At 32.2% G+C, this 21,109-nt stretch overlaps 3 protein-coding genes across 8 annotated transcripts; 1 reads left to right on the top strand and 2 right to left on the bottom strand.

The window, feature by feature from the left end:
- Window positions 1-3,897: 3,897 nt before the first annotated feature.
- LOC139988411 (uncharacterized) lies at window positions 3,898-6,212 on the bottom strand. Its single transcript, XM_072005819.1, has 7 exons — window positions 6,076-6,212; window positions 5,844-5,996; window positions 5,467-5,703; window positions 5,202-5,390; window positions 4,554-5,106; window positions 4,207-4,480; window positions 3,898-4,121 (listed from the first exon to the last, which is right to left on the bottom strand). Exons 2-7 carry the CDS (start codon window positions 5,878-5,880, stop codon window positions 4,014-4,016), a joined length of 1,398 nt encoding a protein of 465 aa, XP_071861920.1. The 5' UTR covers window positions 5,881-5,996; window positions 6,076-6,212; the 3' UTR covers window positions 3,898-4,013.
- Window positions 6,213-6,345: 133 nt separating this feature from the next.
- LOC139988416 (uncharacterized) lies at window positions 6,346-13,108 on the top strand. Of its 3 annotated transcripts, XM_072005834.1 has the most exons (6): window positions 6,346-6,543; window positions 7,044-7,233; window positions 7,329-7,511; window positions 7,696-7,945; window positions 10,374-10,706; window positions 11,735-13,108. In XM_072005834.1, exons 2-6 carry the CDS (start codon window positions 7,045-7,047, stop codon window positions 12,025-12,027), a joined length of 1,248 nt encoding a protein of 415 aa, XP_071861935.1. In that variant the 5' UTR covers window positions 6,346-6,543; window position 7,044; the 3' UTR covers window positions 12,028-13,108. The 3 variants fall into 3 exon arrangements, with proteins under 3 accessions (XP_071861935.1, XP_071861933.1, XP_071861934.1); XM_072005832.1 differs by lacking the exons at window positions 10,374-10,706; window positions 11,735-13,108 and adding an exon at window positions 8,445-10,278 and having other exon boundaries at window positions 6,358-6,543; XM_072005833.1 differs by lacking the exons at window positions 6,346-6,543; window positions 10,374-10,706; window positions 11,735-13,108 and adding exons at window positions 6,720-6,857; window positions 8,445-10,278.
- Window positions 12,636-20,902, bottom strand: LOC139988409 (uncharacterized). Of its 4 annotated transcripts, none has more exons than XM_072005815.1 (6): window positions 19,978-20,902; window positions 16,775-17,170; window positions 16,080-16,323; window positions 14,751-15,175; window positions 13,902-14,180; window positions 12,636-13,806 (listed from the first exon to the last, which is right to left on the bottom strand). In XM_072005815.1, the coding sequence occupies exons 2-6, from the start codon at window positions 17,090-17,092 to the stop codon at window positions 13,615-13,617; spliced, it is 1,458 nt and encodes a 485-aa protein (XP_071861916.1). In that variant the 5' UTR covers window positions 17,093-17,170; window positions 19,978-20,902; the 3' UTR covers window positions 12,636-13,614. The 4 variants fall into 4 exon arrangements, with proteins under 4 accessions (XP_071861916.1, XP_071861918.1, XP_071861917.1 ...); XM_072005817.1 differs by lacking the exon at window positions 19,978-20,902 and adding an exon at window positions 19,421-19,616; XM_072005816.1 differs by lacking the exon at window positions 19,978-20,902 and adding an exon at window positions 18,278-18,500.
- Between the last annotated feature and the right edge of the window lie 207 nt (window positions 20,903-21,109).

Below are 21,109 nucleotides of genomic sequence, written 5' to 3' on the forward strand. Positions count from 1 at the left end.
ATTTAAATATACTGTTTACTATTTTAGCTGCTCTGAAGCAAGAAAACAAGAAATTGATAGATGCTCGTTTATGTAATGTTTGCTCGGAACGAGAAGCAATGATTACGTTTTTGCCTTGTGGACATTTAGTAACGTGCCAGTCTTGCTCTCGTGCTTTTGAAAATTGCATAATTTGTAGAAAACAAATTAAAGCACTAAGTCATACATATTTTGCTTAATGCATGCACATATATGTATATATATATATAATTATGTACATATATAAATTAGCATATTCATATCTCTTATATGATTATACTTTATAATTTTTTAAAAATGACGAACACACATTAAAATGTGTGATACTATGTACAGTTAAATTAAGTGTATATATCAGGAAATGACAAAATATTATACTTTTAGTACTATTTCTACAGTAATTTGTAAATAGAAACATAATATTAAACGAATCAAATACATTTTTTCTGTATATCTTTTAATTTTTTGTATTTTAAGTGTTACTTAATTAACCATTAATTTGAATTATATATCTTATCTTATCTGAATAAAGTTAATTTTTTCCGGATATAACTAATTGTTCTTTGTTTTATTTCCCCTATTCCCCTATTGTTAGTAAAATGAAACTGTATTATACATATATATATATATATTTCAAATCATAAAAATCGTAGCTTACATTTTCTTTTATTATACTTAGTCGTCCTGTTTTCTATTCGTTAAACAATGCCAATTAAAAGACAATCTAATTTTTATATTGATAACACTTCGAAGTTTTAATGCAAAGAACTTGTTAGTTAGAAATGGTCATCTATACGGACCAACTGAATGATGGATAGAAGCAATATGACGTCAAAGTAACGTGTAAAAATGGCCGTAAAATATCCAAAGTATGCTCAATTTTACATAGTCATGACTTTTAAACCAGTAGATTCCCCGCCTTAAAACTTCTATTTTCGCATTCTACACGTCGAAAATTAGAAAATTAGAAAAATTGCAAGAGAAGGTCAATAATTTTTGGTATCTTAAAAAAAATCTGAGAGAGAGTGCGATACCTCGACACTTGGCACCATGGTCGTATGTATGTCGTAGAGCACTATCTCTGTCCTTCAGCATGATCAACTCACCTGTAAGATCGCGCTATCCATCTCTATCATTCTATGGGAGAACTACATGGTGTCGATGATAACTATTTATGTAAGTACATAGTAATTAATTCGTTCGTTACCGAATACGCTATGCATAGTGTTGAAATTTGAATTGCGCGGCGTTTACTTCAAATGGCTTGAAGTTACGAATATACAACATAATTGAACATTACTGAACCGTTGTGTTACATATGAATCTGGCCTTATATTTAGCGATATCAATATGCAATTTAGAATCGAAATTTGAAATCACGTTCACATATCTGAAATGCCAAATACATCTATATATTGGTGAAAAATTCGATGCCAGTACTATAGCAAGGAGTGAATAAGAATTCAAAATACAGGAAATACACTATTGAAAAACTTTGTTTAGTCGTTAAAAATCACAATAAATTAAAAGGTTTTCATTCAGCCATGCAAGGTTATTAAAAAATGTTTTGTTTTCTAAGGGAGAATTTCAAGCAAGTCTCTATTAAAAAAGCTATGCTTACATCTTAACATGTAGTTACCTTCAATTTTTCGCGCACTTTATGGAACAAAGCGGTTCAACGATTCGTACCAACATACATAATATAAACTCCTCAGTAACTGCTAAGTAAGATAATACGTTGGTAATAGAAAAAGAGTCGTCTTTTTACTTAACAAGAATTTAAATTTCTTTTAAATATGAAAAGTTTAGATGTTTCACATACAAGTTTAATTTTAATATAATTGAGAATAAAGCTTCTTCATAAGAATCATATTTCAAATACTACTACAACTTTTAGAATGTTAAATGTTGGCTATTCATTCGAAAATACGTTTTTGAAAAATTGTTAGTATAAATTGGATCTACAAGAACATAAAATAATTATGAATAGCAAGCAATTATATATAATGGATGCTTGTGAACCAAAAAAAAAAGAACAATCGGTTCTGTACGCTTTATTTCCGGAAATGAGTAACCTATGTTGTGCAATTTGCGAAATTGATTTTGTTGAAGTTCATGATCCATATTTATTTATATTTTACTAACAATAAAATTTTAGATTACTTATTCATTTTATATCTGACGTTGTTGCTTCACCAGTAATGGGTACAGAAGGATATATATTTGTTATAACGCATAAACAATTTTCTGAAACTGGTAGATTGGACAAAATTTTGAGAAATTTTAAACTGGTCGCGTATTCACGAGACAAATCTTTAATGACTCTAAATATATGATTTCAATGATAAACTGGTTTTTATTTCTGTAAGTATCGCGAGGATTAAGATCAGTTACTACAGAAGTTTATAAAAGTTGTCTTAGGTATACGATACAAACTAAGATAGATACTATGTGGAATAAAGTTGATGATTATTTTGTTCAAGGAAAAAATTTTTATAACTTTATAGAAGGAACTAGAGCATTAAAATTAGATATACTTATAGGGGGCAATACAAATATTTAATTTTGTTCCTCTTATAACTAATATTAAAATAATGTGAAAAATATTAACATTATAAAGTTTTTAGAAAGTATAACGTATTTGCAACTTCATGCAGAAATACTTAAAATTTCATATATAAGACTTGAAGACTATCTTTCACCATCTCTTATATCACTATTATTTCGCTATTTGTAATGGAATTTTATTTTATGAAATTAAATTCTCAATTTCCAAATCTAAAGTTTTTACATATCCTCCAATGTGTGTAGCAAGTAGTTTATTAGAAATTATTCCAAATAGAAAAAAGGAATCTACAACTACATATTTTTTATCTGATATTCTTATGAAAATATCTAGAGTTTGTGGTAAACGGCTGCAGATATCCAAAGATACTCTCCATTTGATACATTGAGTTACACAAAATATTTAATAATTTCTGTTCAATAGTCGTAAATAAAATCTATTCTCCACTGTATACAGAAACCTTTAAGTATAAAATCAAGTAATGCATCACCAAAGAACACAGGATTAAGTACGTATCTTAAGGAAAAGGGTAATATTATATCACAATCAGAATTTTCCGATCAATATATAGATGGATTGACAAAAGGTGTGAATAGTGCTACTGTTAAGAACGCAATTAACTAAAATTCATCAAATTCATAATGTACAATTACAAAATTAAACAACAAGGATGTAAAAGAAAATCAAAGTGGTACTAAGATAATGATATACCTTTTTCAAATGTACCTAAAAATTGTAATTACTTGAATTATAAAATAAATTTCATAGGTATTCAATGTTTAAATATTATGCAAAATTCATTTATACAAAATATGGAAAATAATTTTATCCCAAATAATACATCGAGATACCCAAATTTTACTGTATCGAAGGAAAGAACAATTTCTGCGTACTTTAAAATTCAAAAGATGAATTCTTATGCCAATGCAAAAGTGGTATCTTTTCCTACATTTTCTTTGTAACATATATTTTATCTTTCATTGTTTATGCTTTGCTTATAATCTTCTCTATTTAAAAATAGCTACCGCAAGAAAAAGATTAAAGACAAAAACATTTAACACTAGAGGAGAAACTATCAAAAGCTAAATTTGATAAAAATAGCGTTCATTTCCACATGATCCTAAAGCAAAAAAAAAGTGTACTTATTAATAAAGTATAATCACACATCAACAATACAACAATTTTACAGCCATTTCGTATGTAAATGTATGTAAATGTATCTTTATAAGCAAAAATAGAAATGTATCATATGTGTTCTTAAGTGTACTAAGTTAGTATAAGAAATAATACTAATATACTATAACATAATATATTATATTTTTTTAAATTTATACATTAAAGCAGCTTTAGTATATAACAAATAAAATAATAATATATAATTAGATATAATTAATAAAAGATTATAAATTCTTTTTGTATCGCTAATTTTTCATGATCTATTTATCACTTCTAGTATAGCTTGCCTGTCAGCTTCATTCTTTATACCAATTTCAATTAAATCTTCATTAGTTAGAGTCATAAACAAATCAATGTCAACCTGAAATAAATTTACAATATTAATTTATAATAAAATTTTATACATATACTTATATGTATAACACATAATTTGATAACATATTTACTTCTTGTTCGAGAAATATAGGCACGTATTGACCTAATCCGTAATGTTTTAGTAAAACAAACATTTTTGCTTCTTCTGAATTTAAAATTATTCCTCTTGGAGGTGTCCTGTAACGTGGTGGCGTTGGTGTACTTTCCCCAAATACATTTTCATCATTCATATTTGGAGGAACATTTTGTTGGCGCAATGGACTAAATTCAGGCACATATTCAAGAGTAGTATCAAGATCTTCTTTGTGTTGAATATTTAAATCTTGTGGCCGAATGGACTGTAATCTTTGCAAACAATGCAGTTAAATTAGAATATGATATTTAGTTTGTATATAATATAGAGTAATAACTAATATACCTCTGCAAAGCTAGTTCGCTTATGTTTTTTCTACTTTTTGAACCAGTTAGCATTACTTCATCTTCATCTACATTTACAAATAATTGTTTATCTTTTGTTTCATCTTTTATATTCAAATTAATTTCCTCATTATGTTTATTTTGTGTAAAATATATATTTGGAGAAGTAGGTAACAGTTCGTTCAGATTGCAAGTCAAGGTGGGTGAAATTAAACTACTCTGAACACTTTCTGAATGATTTGTCTCTATACTTAATGCACAAGGTTTTAAAAGTTCTTTTGGATCTTTTATGACATTGTTCTTACGGTTGACATTATTGCACATTGTAGTATCAAATGTAACTATCGGTATCTTATGAACTTTTAAAGGAGACTTATTACTATTATTTTTATTTACTAATTTGGAAAGATTTAAACAGTCCTTGTTATCTGGTTCATTTTCTATAAGAATGTTATCAGAGCTATCATTCCAATAATCTTCTGTGTTAAAATATTTTGCCAAATTTTTTATTTCTGGTACTATTGACTGCTTCATCATACAGTAAGTATAGTCATCTATTTGAAAATCGATGGTAAAAATGAATAAAAACTCTGCCAGCAATATTATGTACTGTTATCGTATCAATTTTAAACAAAATGTAATATCTTACTACTTTTTGAAACATTAAATCCTAATTCTATTAATCTAAAAAATAAATTTTTATCATTTTTCATAGCTGCAATGCAAAGTGGTGTAACATCATCATTTAGAGAATTCAATAGTGCTGATGGACATGCTTCATATATAGTTTCAAACATATCTTTGTTTATTGCAGCTGCCAATCCAAAAACAGACAAGCCTACAAACGAACAGAAATAAAGAATTTACTAATATAACAATATTATATATTTTCACACAATACATTAATTGTTTACCTAAATCAGTTGATTCATTCACATTAGCATTTTTTTGTAAAAGATATTTAACCATTTTAATGTTTCTATTGCGAATTGCTAGCATTAATGGTGTCCAACCAAATTTATTTTTTCTATCAATAATATGACAGCAATCATGTTTTCGAAAAATTTCTTTTGTAATATCAATACAACCATTTGCTGCACTAATGTGTAATAAATTTTCTCCGTAACTGTTCACTTTATTCAGCGTATATTCTGAAAATCGAAAACTAAATGTCGAAATGTATCTTTTTCTTAATTAATTGTATTAAACTAAAGAAAATAGTATGTGCTTTAAATATTCATAAGGATAAATTATTGCATAATATGTAGTTATATAATTATACATATAATACCCCCTTTTTGTAACGCTTTTATGACTTCCCTCTCCATAGTTTTTTTCGAATAAAAATTTCCTCTTTTATGATAACTTGTTTGTAATTTGATCTTCCGTAACTATTATTGATACTATTATATATTATCCGATTCTTAATTTACGCCAATTTGTACTGATACATAGTATTTAATAATATATCTTTAACATATTATTGTATTCATTTATCGAATTAAACATTGAAAGTGACCTACAAATATGGTTTTATATTTTGTTTGATTTGTTTGTAAATTACTGTATTGGAATGTATTGTCTATTATGAATTAGATAATTCAATTATATAATATAAAAATAGTTTTAAATGAAATAACAAAAGTGTCCGTATTTAAAAATTGTATTACGATCGAAAATCTGTTTGATTTTGTTTCATTTTTGATAATTTCCGCCAAAACTCTTTTAGTTTTGTCCCAAAACAAAAGTGTCTTTTTTACTAGTAATATGGTGGCAGCACGGTCTCATAAAATGTGACGTGCATGATAATTTCTGACAGTATTTGAATTTCATTTTTCAAATCATATGTCTATTCGGCTCAAAAAAGCCAATTATTTCATAAAATTAAAAAGCACCACCGTCATTCTTGTTCCTATAACCTGTGTGCAACGAATTAAACGTGGTTTGTTGTAATATAACGTGCAATTTACAGCGATAAACTTTTACTCAATGTGAGTTATTCTTTGTTATGTACATTTCCAAAGTTTAGCTTTTTTTTTGTTTCTAATTAAAATAAAAGGAATTCCGTCCGCATTATCAATTTGTAATTGCATGTTGTTGTTTAAAATTTCGATCATTTTTTCATGGTAGAAGTTTTTACTAGGTTAACTTTCAGACGACGCCGAGATTATATTTTTCGGGGTGGGGGCACTAATTAAGAGAATGTGGATGGGGGAGACGAGTACGTATCGTTACCGTTAGTGGTCAATTTTCTCGAATCTTTATTAACTTTGGATCTACACGTTGTACTTTCAATTAAATGCGCGTATGTTGAATTCTCTTTTACTTTTTCTATAAAAAACTATGGTTTAGTTAATTTCATTATAGCAATATGGAAACACTGATTTCCTGTTACTAAATTTGTATCATAAATATCATTTGTATCATAAATTCTTTCATATGCAATATCATTTACAAATTTTGTTTGAATCATATATAATTTATTGTTTAGAATGGGAAGCAGTGGTCAATTGTATAGCCTGTCTTGGGGAGAGTTTAGTTCATCACTTGCTTCTGCGGTACAATTATTAAGAGGTCATGGAGATCTGGTTGATGTTACATTAGCCGCTGGTGGACGCAGTTTTCCTGCACATAAAATAGTTCTTTGTGCAGCTAGTCCTTTTTTATTGGATTTATTAAAGGTTCTAATATTATTAGTACATTAAACGTTTTATAGAATGCCATCTATAACTTTGAAATATTATAATTTGCTTTTAAATTTATTTTCCATAAACAGAGCACACCATGTCAACATCCGGTAGTTATGTTAGCTGGTATAGGAGCAGATGATTTGGAATCATTGTTGGAGTTTGTGTATCGTGGTGAAGTGAGCGTAGAACCTTCTCAATTACCCTCACTCCTTCAAGCTGCTCATTGTCTTTGTATTCATGGATTAACACCTCCTACTATATTGACTGAAGTATGCATTATAATCAAAATATAATAATATATTCTATTGAAATATTCATATTGTATAATTTTCATAGTATATAATTATCAATTTTTACATATTTGTCTATGTTTTAATTAAGTATATATTTATTAAATGATATTAATTCTTATGTATTTATGTAAAAGGATGATTCATATTTTTATTCATTTAGAATGGGGAAGAGGTGCCTGTATCAGCAATACCAACAGCAAATGAAACTTTATCAAAAGAAAGCATTAGTCCATATTTTCCATTGAAACGAAGAAAGAAAAGAAGAAAGTCATCTTCATCTTCTGGAAAATGGCCACGTAATGCCAATACTGCTGATAATGAAAATAGGACTATAGATGGAAGTGATAATAGCCGTTCAGCTAATTATGAGCATAAAGATGAAGATAATACAGAACATGGTGATGATACAGGTAAGAAATATTTAGCTTTTTATATTGCAATGTATTTTGTAATTATTGTATTTGTTAAACTTATTGAAAATATATATTTAAATTCTCATTTTGTATTTAATATTCACTTAGAATAATAAGAAATATCATTTTATTACTATATATTTTACACAGTTTTCTTTTTCTCATCACATTGAACTGAGTTGATCATTATATTATTGTGTATATTTAATGATCAGTTTAGTGGCAAATTTTAACAAGAATGGATATGCGATATTTACTTGTGTTCTGTGTCCGGTATATTATTTTCATTATTTATTAATGTATTTTTGGAGTATGATCCATAAGTGTTTAAAGCTTCTTTTAAGCTTTTCTATATTAGAACGGACACAAGCACAACCATCAATCGGGTTGAACTGCGTTTAATCAATCATGTCACATGTTATAACGATTAAAAAATTTCAGATACAAAAATCAGTTCAGCCCTGCATGGTAATATTGTGTTTGTGTCTGTTAACAGCAAACGATCGGTTGGAATATTCGAATCACCGGAGTTGTCACTCGCCACGTGCTCAGGAAGCGCAGCCGGTGTCGACAGAAAATTCTCAGGCAGGAACGCATCAGGATCAAATATCGGACAATGAATCGCACCTTCACACTTTAATGCCAATGCAGCCATATTCTCCACTACATATACCGCAATTTCCTGGTCCCTTAAATATGGGATTTCCTCCTGGTATACCACTCCCACTAGTTACTCAGGGTACAACTGCTGGAACAGCGTCTTGTGGGCTCACAGGAAATATGAATTTGTCTAAAATACGTGGTGCATCCGATTGTCCAGGCGTTTGTCCATTATGTGGTGCTACGTTACGGCAAGCGAGAAATTTACGTAGACACCTATTATCCTCTTGCAAATATCGATTTAGTAGTAATCCGGTTCAGAGTTCCCCAGCTGATACAATGATGATAGAAGTAAAACCTGAAGTCGAGTTATCGAGTTACAATGAGCAGTCAATGACGTATGGAACTGATAGTGGAAGTAGTACCTGTGAGCAAATAATTTGTAAGCCCAGTCCACTTCCTTCGCCAACATCACAGGGACCGAATGTTGTTTCCCCTCAAAGCAACGTTCCGTCTCCAACTATCGCTAGATGAATGTACAGGAAGAAATTGGAAGCGAAGATATAATGCGAACAGGATGTTTCCACTCTGTTATTGTGATTTAGGAACTGTTTTGTTTCTTGTCGCTAATTCGTCTTATAACGTATGTTGCAAATTTACTTTAAGCGAGCGTATTCTTTTTTTACATTATCGCTTTAATGTACTTATGCGAATTTATGTTCAAACTATTGTTTGCGTTGTTTAAGGAAAGAAATAATGAATTGATATCGTTTTGTAAAATTCATCAGAATGAATTGATTGTTATATTATACAAATAATTTATTTCATACTCTTATTTTATTATTTTTTCATTGAATCTTTCTTGTTGCGATTGGTATGAAATTAACTTGAAACAGGACGTTTAAAACGAAATTAAAGTATGCAAAAATCTTCCACGTTAGTAAGTAAGAACAGTATCTTTAGGGTTAATGGGAATAGTCGATGAAAAATTATGCCTAGTGAAAGCGGTGGTATAAGAATATTGCAAAATACTTCTAAATTTTCGATATCTTTCAAATATTCACTCACGCAATAACTATGTGTGATCAGTTTTATATAAACTTATTGAATTACGAATCTATCTTCGAAGCTTATTTTTCTCATTTCTTTTGCCAATAAAATATCAAATTAATATTTTAACATATGCGCAAGTAGAATTCAGATTTCTGTTGTTGTACGTATGTGTTTGAAAAGAACTGGTATCAATGATCAAACACAGTATCAATAATAATATTGAGGTTTAAACGATATCTCGCCTTTATTCATTTTTGTAATAAGCACATTAATGAACAGAAATTCCGGTTTCTACTTAAATAATTTATATATGTGTACATTTTTTATCTTTTTAAAATATTGGCATGCGTTTTATTTAGAGTATCAGAATCGATTATTAGGTGTAAAAAAATCGACAACATGAATTATACTTAACTAATAAATAACGGACTCATTTGACAGAATAGCAAAGGGTTATTTTATCATAGACTGTATACTTTTAAATAAAAGAATCTCTACAGGTCATAGTCTTTCGAGCTGTTTTTGCAAATATTTTCTGTACATGGCCTTTTTGTACGTACTGTACGTAATTATTTATTTATGACTATTAACCCACTTTTATGGAATCGCAATATGATCGTCTTAGCGGTAAATAAAAAAAAAAAAAAAAGTCAGAACAATAAACATACAGATTAATATTCAGGATATAAACTTGTTTAATTACTGCCTATTGTTATGGTGATCTTTTTCAGGTGTCTTTGAATGTGTATAGATTTGACGGAATTAATTTTAGGAGATGGATTGTCCAAAGCACGAAGCATGTCAGATCAGCCGGCGTCGTGTCCACTTTGCGGGGCGATTTTGCGTCAATCACGAAATTTAAGAAGGCATTTAGAGCTTCTACACTTTGGATTCGGTAGCAATAACAAATCAGGTGTCCACATGAGACACCGGAGGGCCGATAGAAATAGCGATCTTGTACGATCGACGCTTGCATCTATTTGTCCACCCCATATAACAAGAACGGATTACTCAAGAGTTGTAGAGAATACCGATTTGTCGACGTTAACGTCTTTATCCATTGCTTCGACAGCCAATTCCAGCGCATCGAATGCCAGCCTTGCAGGTGAATGCTTAGCAGCTTGAGATAGAAAAGAGGAGGAGCGATTGATACACAATTACTTTTGATAGTTGATCACATAAAGGGTAATAACAGATACTTTGCAAGTAAATTGAAGGAAATAATGAAATACGGGAACAAAGCAGCATAATGTTAAGAATGTTAAGAGGAAGACAGAAAGTAATATTGTATCGATCTCCCTATGGTGTCAAGTTTCCTGTAACTGTAGAATGTTTTCTTACGATTAATTTACTTATATGTATAGTAGGGTAAAACGTACAACCTCTGTATATTTCAATTTATTTGTCATTATGTGTTGAGAGATTGTAAGTTATTTTTTAGTTATTATATTGTAAATGTAATTGAACAAGAAACAAAATACAAGTATTTATGTTAAAAATGTTGTTAATTATTTTGTTTAATTTCTTTTATAATACTATGTTTATTTAAAATGATCGTTACGTATAACGTACTGCTACATCATTAAATGCATATATTAAGTAACATTTATATAACTAATACATAATGAAAGAAACATTATTCTTAAATATGTAAATCCTATTATTTCAATTTTTCTATATTAAGCTACGAATAATGAAGAAGCATGCCATAGCTGGTAGAAGTGAAGGATTTTAATTAAAAACTAAGATGGTTTATAATAATTATGTAATTCAAATTTAATTCAAATTTTAATTAATTTGTCTCTCCATCTTTCTTAAATCGCAAAGATTCCACAATAATATACCTACGTATTTATAATATACCGTAATGATAGAAAAATTGATGAAAAATAGAAGATTAATGCAACATCGTTGATCGTGAAATTTGTTTAGAAAATAAGCTTTCTACAATTGTATATTATGGAATACAACTTCCAGAAAAAGATGTACGGTTTTACAAAAATGATCAAACAACCGATCTTTTCCTATCTCTTGTCTTTTTCTGTTCGAAGTATGTTTCGTATGAATTATATAAATGTAAAATCATTAAGCGACATATAAGAAAAACTGATATTCTTATGTTTTTGTAAACAGGAAGTTTGATGGGATCAGGTGTACTGGGAAGCGGTGATCAAAGTGCTAACTCTACTATGGTCTCGGCGTCAAGCTCAAGCACAGCTTCTATTGCCTCTGCCAATAATGGAATTTACTCATCAGACGGTAGTGCCAGTATGCTAAATTGCTTATTACCATCGTTACCATCTTTGCCTTCTCTATCATCTCCGCACGACGTGTTTCGACACGGTGAAATGTTACGAGTTGGTATTGCGTATCACGATTCCTCCAGGCAACATCCGAAGCAATCACAGCGCACTGATGTCACTTAACTTTCTTCAACGTACGGTGTTCTTTCGCCTTAAATATCAATTCCAATTAGAAGTTATATTATTATCGCAAAGCTGACTATGTCAAATCTCATCGTGTCTCAGTAATGAGGGATATATTAAAAATTGTACAAGTATTTAATGCGAGAAACGTAAAGAACGAAGGAAAACTTGGAAACTCCGTGCTTCGCTGTTATACATTTTTTTGCCGTTGCTTTAGAATTTTGTAAATTATTATATTTTACAGCGATATACGGAAGATTAAAATTGTACGACACGGGAGTCGCAGAATTGTATCGATGTATCTTTGAAAGTTTAGCAAGTGATGTTATTTATTTAAGAAATAAAACTTACAGTCAATATTGAGTTTTGTTAAATTTTTACAACGAATGTTTATATTCGATGGAAATAATTACAGCCGTCCAATCCAAGAAGTTATATTTTCCCGTTCTACTATTACCACCGTGACACACGTTACAGTTTATGTTTTTGGTGTTTGAACAGATAATTGGATTGTTAGCCAGAAAAGCAGGACTTTTAAAAATTAACAAAGACGAATTACGGTTACTTCGATTGGGTTTAATTCTTGTAAATATAAATATGATATAATGTAAGTATGCATAATAGAAGTATAATGATACATTAAAAATACATGATTTCCGGATAAATAAATTATTAAGTTTAAGATATCAAAAAGTGAATTAATTTTGTTTTCCTCGGTTAACAGTCTAACGTTAATTACATATTTATAACTGTTTGGCTATAGATAGAAAAGTTTGTAAAATGCAAGAGAAAGATAAAATAAGATGTCATATTAATTGTAACTAACGTTAGAGCAATGATACATGTACCAAATCCTGAAACCTAGAATCCATACGTCTGTTGGAAGTATTAATTTTGAGTAAATACCTGCCTGCGGTATATCGTGTGATTAAATACTAATACTAATACTGGCAACAGTTCAATAGCAATAAATATGAGGCTTTTGAACAAGTTATTCAATCACGAAATTATAAAAGAAAAGAGAATTATGGATTGTATACATATAAAAATACATTGTACATTTTCTATATAAATAAATTTTTCAGAAGGCAAAAATCTATCTAAGTAATATACGAGTATTAATCATATGCCTATTCCAGAGAATAGAAATAGAATTTGTTGAAATTCTATTGTCTAATTTCTATTTGCGCGCGCGATTTAAATCTCGTGCACTCGTATTACGATCATTTTATTTGGATGATAACGTTATAGAATAATTTGTCTTGTAGATGGACAACCAATTATACTAAGATGTAAAATTTACGTTTACTAGTTGGTTCTACGAACGAGCGAGCGAGAAAGAGAGAGAGAGAGAGAGTGCGAGAGAGAGAGAGAGAGAGAGAGAGAGAGAGAGAAAGAAAGAGCTATATAAACCTATCTTGTAAGTTCACGTCGTTGTGAATAATAGTAACAATGGCAGTGAAACGCTCATAGCGTGTATATTCAACCGTATCTCTAAGTATCGACCTATTATCTCGTAATTTTATGAAAGTTCTTGTAAGATCTTCCGTTAAATTCTATCGATATAATGGATGTAATTTGTATCGTTCACACGATGAGATTCATTTCCTCCGTATGATGTCCTATACGTCCTATAACAAATGGCCAATTTCTTTTCGAGATCCTTTCCAATTCTCCCCGTAAGAGATTCAGAAGGTCGTCGAGATATCGCAGATCATGTACGTCCTGTCGTAGTTTGCTGGTATTGGACGAGATGTCTGCCATTTTCTGTTCGTCACACTGAAAAATACAGTAACAAGAAAATTTATGCTTGCAATTTTGATCTTATCGACTTTTCAAGGATTTTCGGGTGATGTATTTTCAAAAACTATTACTTTAAAGTTCTTTCGAAGATTAGATATGTCTCGACAAATGTCTTTGTTGCTAGCTTGAAGTTTCTTTATTTTGTCTTGAAGATGAATTAAATGTTCTTTCTCGAGAACTCCCGACATATTCTCATCCGTTTCAATGGTCAAGGCCAGCCTGGTCAATTGATCGTGTGAGGACGTGCTGTCGTGAAAACTATCTTCCTCAAGAAGAACCATAGCTTTCTCGGGATTTGTGTCGAGTACTTCAAGAATCGATACCACCTCATTGGTAGTAGAACGTTGTCTCTGTCAAAAATAAACAAAAAAAAAAAAAAAAAAAGAAAAAATAATAATAATAAAAGAAAAAGAAAATAAAAGAAAAGACAGAAGTGAAAAATAATTTTTCATTGATACAATCTATAAGGAAAAGAAATTAAAGTAGCAAATTAGATTTCTGAAAAACTAATTTTCATCATAGCTAGTAATTTCTGGATCAAAGTCTTTAAATTGACGAAAAATCAATTATTTTCAGATAAAATTTATGGAAAATCAACATATACATGATAGTGATATACATCTTTCGTTTGATAGGAAATTAACAAAAATAGATATTACTGTTATTTTCTTTTTGAAATTATTTTCTATACTTGTTAGTACATAATTTAATAAATATCGTATTTTCCCATTCTTCTTTTAGAAAATTACTTTTCATACAAAGTTCACGAATAATTGAACATTAAGAAACGAGTAGAGACATAGTTACGATCCAAAAATTTCTACCAAATTTCCAAAAAATGTCCACTTTTTTTCAACGAATTAGTATCTATTTTCTCCAATCGAACAACTTTCTCTACTTAATATAACAAAGAATAGAACCTGTGTAGTATCGAGCTTGTAATTCGTTGTTGCCAACTCGTCACTGAGACAGAGAGGAGGAGTGCTTTGCATATTCGAGGTGTGTGTATTGGAGCTGGAATCGTTGCTCTGGATACCGGAAGTGTCTTCGAACGGAGTCGTTTCAGAGCAACCGCTGGAAGAGTTGCGTGTCTCCATCTTGCCACTGTTATCCCATGTGTCATTCAATCTCTCGCAACTGGATCTCTTGCTGAACGAATAATCGGACACGTTCAGGCTGCTTGAATAATCGGACATGTCTTCCGTTTTCGTTTCGTTTTTATCGTTTATCGTCCCGTTGTCCCCGTTATAGACTCGTTCATATTTTTTCCAACGATGCAAGTCGATTATCGGTACCACTATTTCCTTCGCATTGGGATTCGTCAAAGTTTTCATTTGCATTCCACCTGACGAAATGTTTTAAGATAGAATATAGATTCCATTTACATGAACTCACTTTAACTTATACGTACATTAACTTTAAATTCCAATTTTCATTTAATCTACTTACTGTTTAACTCTTGCAATTTGTGTTATATATATATATATACATAACATACATAGTTATGTTTTACGTATGTTTCATACGTGTGACCAGCGGAAATTTATCTCTAGTGATCTCAATATTTAGATTAGAATTCAAAACAATAAGCCTTATTACGCGAACATGAAATTACCGACGAGGAGTCGCATTAGTATATATCGAGCGAACGAAATGAATTATTTTCCCAACTTGATTTTCCTAACGAAGACAAATGTTCGAAAATGCAGATAACTCTAATCGCCCTAACGTCTCCATAATCGTAAAAAAATTCATTCGTTACAACCATATCCAGATACTGTAGCTAAATTTACAAATCGAAAATAAGCAATCATTTATATTTCAACGATCGATCGAAAAGATCGAGCGGAAGATTACAGAAAGGATATTTTATCAGGAATAATCAGAAGCGTTTCACGGAATGTCCAAGTTTCATTGAAAATACGAACGTATTTGACAAACGATCGAGGGCATTGCGGAACAAGTTTAAGAGCACAGGCGTTCGAACGAAAGTACGTCTAACGAGCATGAAGCGAGCCGATTTCACATATTGGTAAACCGCGAAACTTTATTAGGTCAGACACAATAGGCGGGTTATATTCAAGTTAGCTGATGGCTGGTCCGCATTGGAACAAGTTTGCGATCCGCTGTTGCACGCTCTGCGAATGTCGAACCGGCGCGAGCTCTCCCTCTCTCACTCTCTCTCTCTCTCTTTCCCTCTCTCTTTTTCTTGCTGTCTCCCGCATTCTTGCGAACAGCAAGATACATACCATCTTGGTTGGAGTCGATAAGATAGTCCAATCGGTGGCGGCAGTGAGACGTCTTCCATGGATTATCTGGTATGTTTCTCATTTGAGAGATCGACAAGTAGGGGGGCGACGGCGCTAGTATTCGGTACTTCTGAGATCTGACCAGCCTTTCCGGTGTGTAGCACGTGCCGTGCGAGTCCTGCGACTTCGGGTTCGAATCGTCCGAACATCGTATCTCGTCTTCCGCTAGAAATGGCGCGACGTCCTACAATTTTATCGATCTGTTTAAATTTAATTGTTCTCTGCGAGAAGGATCGTCATCGGTTACGTGTACACGTACATATTTAGAAAGAAATATCGAAGTTCACAAGAGAAACAACCCTTGTAATATTTTTGATCGTTCGGATGGTAACGCATCCTGATAGCGCTAACGAGTTTATTTCTTACATCTCTCGACATTCGAAGGGGAAGTATGCAATTTGTTTTTAATATGAAATAACAGTATATCATAAATTACATGTTATAGCCACTCGCGACACCATGGACTATATATTATAATAGAAAACCATCTATGTTTTGAGTTATTGTATCGTCCGATGAATATTTCTCGATTCTATCGAGAGACTTTGTTCATTCGTTGCGTAATTACTTGTAACGATAGTTACAATTGCTCGGGAATAAAACATCTCTGAAGAAGTCAAACGATGTCAACTTACCGCTTCTTTCTTGATCGCATCTAGCTCGATAAGATTCACGTCCCAATCTTCGTTAATTAACGACGTAAGTTCTATTTTCTCGTAATTACCGTTGCATTCTTGTTTGAATTCCTGTGCAAGGACATAACTTTCGCTATCGTCAGAATCTATGCAGGAAAACATCGATTCGGACGATCCCACCGACCGACGATCTTTACTGCGAGTTGATCTAGGCGATTTTAGATCGTCCTCGTTGCTCAACCACCATCCAAAATCATCCTGTCTCAACATCTCTCTAAACTTCGTATCGCCACTGTTTCTTCCTTTTAGACAAAACATCGTAGACGGATTTGATGGGATTTCGCTTCGCCGATTTTCCGATACTTTACGATACAACGAAGATACGTTACATTAAATCTGGAATGAACAAGATTATCGAACGTTAATTCAAATTTGTCGAAACAAAAGTGAAATTCCTCGATAATTTACGTTTTATACGAACACGTAGCCAATTTTCTAGGCAGTCATTATTTTAATAACGTTATTTAATAATAATTTAATTATGTACTTTTATATAATATTCAGTGGGTTTTTAATATTTAAGTTATACGTAGGTTCATACGTAATACAAGTTCTTAAGGCGCTGTCTCTCTGCTTTAGAAAAAGAATGACCCTTTACTACGACTATTGCTGCAATTACTACGATATACGTATATGAAACATCTTTTCGTAAGTTTAGATATAATTTTCATCTCGTACTTTGCTCGGATATTATTCAAGAATAAAACGCGGCTATCTACGAAATGACATCATTATTACATTACGTTAATGGCGTTTTACTAATGAAGAACTTCACTCCACTCTCCTATCTTCTTTCAAACGTATCTCTCTCAAAGTAAGTTATGTCCTTTATTTCAGTAGTCTTATCAACATCGAATTACGTACACATGTACATTATCTGTCTGGGTCAGCGTATTCATCGACTCATTTACAGAGAGAATTTCAACCAATAATTTCTATTTGCTTTATCTAGCTTCCATGATGTAATCAGAGAACAAATTTCTCTGTCCAATTTCCATTTGACGTTTCGCTGTACGTCATCGGGCAACTTTACAAGAAACGACGTTTCTCGCCTGTTTACCATTGCAAACGTTATTGGACCGATGAACGACGAACAGTTGGTCAAAGATTAGAACCATGTTTTAAACTATCTTGATAATTCTAGCGCTAATCGAACGATAAAGTAGAATTCTCCATTTTTCTGAATCTCTGTCAGAGGATAAATAGTTCGTTTTATAATTCGCCGATTCTTTCCACTGTAATTTCTCAACCAAATAAGATGACCGTGTCCAAGCGGACAAACTCAATAGATAAAGAGGTTAGGTTAACGGGTCACTAACTGAAATTTCGTTTCGATAAATCGAGTTCTACCATAAGTTCGCAACGCGGAGAAAGGAAATTGCGTAGATTCGAACTAGAAACATAGACGAGAGAATCCATCAACGAGTGAGCCATTATACGTACACTTGGTCGGCTTCTGTATCGGCGACTCGAACACTCGACGTAGAACCGAGAACGTCAAACCACCGATAAGTCGAGCGTTCGACGACCAAGTTTCACATGAATCGTGTCGAATTGAACCACGTTGCTCGTGATTTCGAACTGTACCAGCCGCGCGAGAATTATACGCGAGTTAGGGCCATCGCAGCCGCGAGCTTCGATCACGACTCTGATTTCGTAATGTAAAACGCGTTGGTTCGACAACCGTACGAAGCGCCGCTTCAGTTCGACTGTCTCTATGAAACACCGATTTTCTTGACCACTGGTCGCCATGGGGACGCTAATTTAATAATCCAACGGTTCTCGTTTCGTGTCGTCGCGTTCGCCAGCGTGCGTCGATTAACGTCGCACGTTCGCTGGTATCTCGCTCGTTCCCGCCATTCATTTATGCAAACCGATGATTAGATTCATTCGCGAGAGCGGCGACACCGGCGATATGAGATTTGTGCACGCGTTATGGTTAGATAGTTGGGTTTTTGTACGGAATATTCGATGACTCGGTTGGTAAATAGACAGGGATCGAACGTGCAGCGAATTAGCGGAGAGAAGTGACAAAGATGTTGCGAGTTCGCGTCGTGAGTGGAGTACGCGTAGTTGTGTTCGACGAAACGTTTCTTATTATAATCGGTCGAGTTTATGTTTCAATTTCGAAATTCTAACGTTTTTTACGGCATTTTAAGAAACATAGTGTCGCATATTTCGACTTGTCCTTTCGTTAATCTTCACTTGTTAACGTTATTTTCTTTTTAAATTATACAACGTTGTATAAAAGTATTCTTTGATCAATAACTAAGCCGATGTACGAACGATGAAGAATTTCTTATCGCGATCAAGGAAATAGGAATGTAAGTGTATCTCTAATTCTCAGCACGTCTTCTATTTTATATAATGTTTGACATTAGTATGGAGAAACCGAACTTCTTCACTGGTTATTATCCGTAACTTATACAGCCAGTTGATTTATCAAGAAACAGATTACATTTGCAATTCTAATCTTATCGTCGCTTATTTATTTCGCACTATGTAAATGAACGTAATCCAGGTATGTTCTACATATAAAAGAGACATTAATCGTCTTAGCGTTTTACGTAAATAACACATACGTACGTATATCTCTGTTTATTTAATCAGATTCATTTGAATTCATCCTTATCTTGAGCTTCCAATTCACATTCCCTCATGAACTCGTGCACAGGCATAAAAAAGGCGATAAAGCGTATTTCTGCGGCATCGTAAAACGCTGATCTTCATCTCTCGTCTTGCGATTTTTCCACTCGGCGATTAGTTCTTATTATTAACTACGCTCACTATTTACGTTACGTTGGCCAAGGAGAAGTTGTCACGTGCGAATTCAACGGCACGAAGGTACACACACGAAACGGCACTCGCATCCGACCATCATAAAATTAATCAAAGAAATTTATATCGACGGAATCACAGTTCGTACGTATTCGTCTGAACGAGGCTTCATCGTCTTCGACGAGCAACGATCGCCAGCAACCGTAAAACCTTCTTCGGTTCAACGAGCGAGCATGCACTGACTGATACTACGTTTTTCCTCGAGTTATAACATAGTTCAGCCAATGATGAATGCCGCTATTTGTTTTCGATATGTCCTAAATAAATATTGTGATAACGAGAAATGAATTTTTACTCTTACTCACCTATCAATTCGTATTTGCGGGAGTACATTTTCTTGCGATAACACGATGACCCGGCTCTCGCGATACGAGTTTCCTGTCGACAATGCGTCAGAGTACTGGCAATTCGAACTTCGTAGATACGAGCGTGAACAGCAGTTGCCCTTCAGATCGTCAGATCTGTTTTGTAAACACATATTTTATTTTCACAAGCTATTCGAGGTACTGGACACATCTTTAATTCATGCGAAATACGACGAGTGTAAATTTTAGAGTTGCTCGTGGCAGAAATACGACAATGTGCTAGAAGAAGAGAAGAAATCTAGTCAGATAATATTCAAGCGTTAGAAATATTTTGCTAATGATCGTATTTGTGAATAACATCGTGCGACATGTAATTATATTATTTTCGATATAATCGTATCTCAATCGCATATTTCAATTTACTTTTTATTTAATTAAATATATATTTATATACAGGATGATCCATAACGTGTGGAACAATTGGGCACGGGGTGATTCTATGTGAAAAAATAAATCGAAAATATGGAATAAAAAGGTTTTCATACGACACTTCGTTTTTGAGAAAATTGTCATACATTTGAAAATAAGTCAAAATTGTGAAATAACATTTTTCCGTCTAAGCCTCCACTTTCAAGGAAATAATGTTTCAACATGTTTGTTTAGTTAAAAATTATTCTGATACACTTTAACGAATAATTTTTAAAATGAAAAGAATATAATAAAAATATAATAAGTATTCGTACAGTTACCGCTCTATGCAATGAAACGTACGTAGATGTTTTAAAAAATAATCTACATCAAAGTGCATAAAAAGAATGAGTTTGACAAACAATGTCATCGTGACGCAAGATAACGGTACAAAGCATAATGCTACTAATATGCGAGTGTAGCTTTTGTATAATGTTTAGAAACACTTAAAAATACCTTCATAAAATATTTATAAAATATTTGGGACCACCTAAAACGAAAAGATACAGGGTCACCATACTTCAGCAAGAAATGATTTAAAGAAGGCTCTTTTAGAAGAATGGAAAAATATTTCAAGCAGAGTACTCATCTATTTGATAAATTCACTGCCACGACGGCTTCGAGCCATAATAAAATCAAAAGGAAACCCCATTGAGTATTAAAA

Source organism: Bombus fervidus, chromosome 6, assembly GCF_041682495.2.
Source record: "Bombus fervidus isolate BK054 chromosome 6, iyBomFerv1, whole genome shotgun sequence".
Classification (NCBI taxonomy): domain Eukaryota; kingdom Metazoa; phylum Arthropoda; class Insecta; order Hymenoptera; family Apidae; genus Bombus; species Bombus fervidus.

What these genes read in the sequence shown, in the direction of transcription:
- LOC139988411 (XM_072005819.1), bottom strand. Translation starts at nt 5,880, where the DNA reads ATGGAGAGGGAAGTCATAAAAGCGTTACAAAAAGGGG. An exon ending in GAATGAATCAACTGATTTAG is followed by an intron (nt 5,391 to 5,466) that starts GTAAACAATTAA and finishes GTTCGTTTGTAG; the next exon opens with GCTTGTCTGTTTTTGGATTG. An exon ending in AGCGAACTAGCTTTGCAGAG is followed by an intron (nt 4,481 to 4,553) that starts GTATATTAGTTA and finishes TTGTTTGCAAAG; the next exon opens with ATTACAGTCCATTCGGCCAC.
- LOC139988416 (XM_072005832.1), top strand. Translation starts at nt 7,045, where the DNA reads ATGGGAAGCAGTGGTCAATTGTATAGCCTGTCTTGGGGAGAGTTTAGT. An exon ending in TTTTATTGGATTTATTAAAG is followed by an intron (nt 7,234 to 7,328) that starts GTTCTAATATTA and finishes TTCCATAAACAG; the next exon opens with AGCACACCATGTCAACATCC. An exon ending in CTCCTACTATATTGACTGAA is followed by an intron (nt 7,512 to 7,695) that starts GTATGCATTATA and finishes TTATTCATTTAG; the next exon opens with AATGGGGAAGAGGTGCCTGT.
- LOC139988409 (XM_072005815.1), bottom strand. Translation starts at nt 17,092, where the DNA reads ATGTTTTGTCTAAAAGGAAGAAACAGTGGCGATACGAAGTTTAGAGAG. An exon ending in ATGCGATCAAGAAAGAAGCG is followed by an intron (nt 16,324 to 16,774) that starts GTAAGTTGACAT and finishes ATAAAATTGTAG; the next exon opens with GACGTCGCGCCATTTCTAGC. An exon ending in ATCTTCGAAAGAACTTTAAA is followed by an intron (nt 13,807 to 13,901) that starts GTAATAGTTTTT and finishes TGTATTTTTCAG; the next exon opens with TGTGACGAACAGAAAATGGC.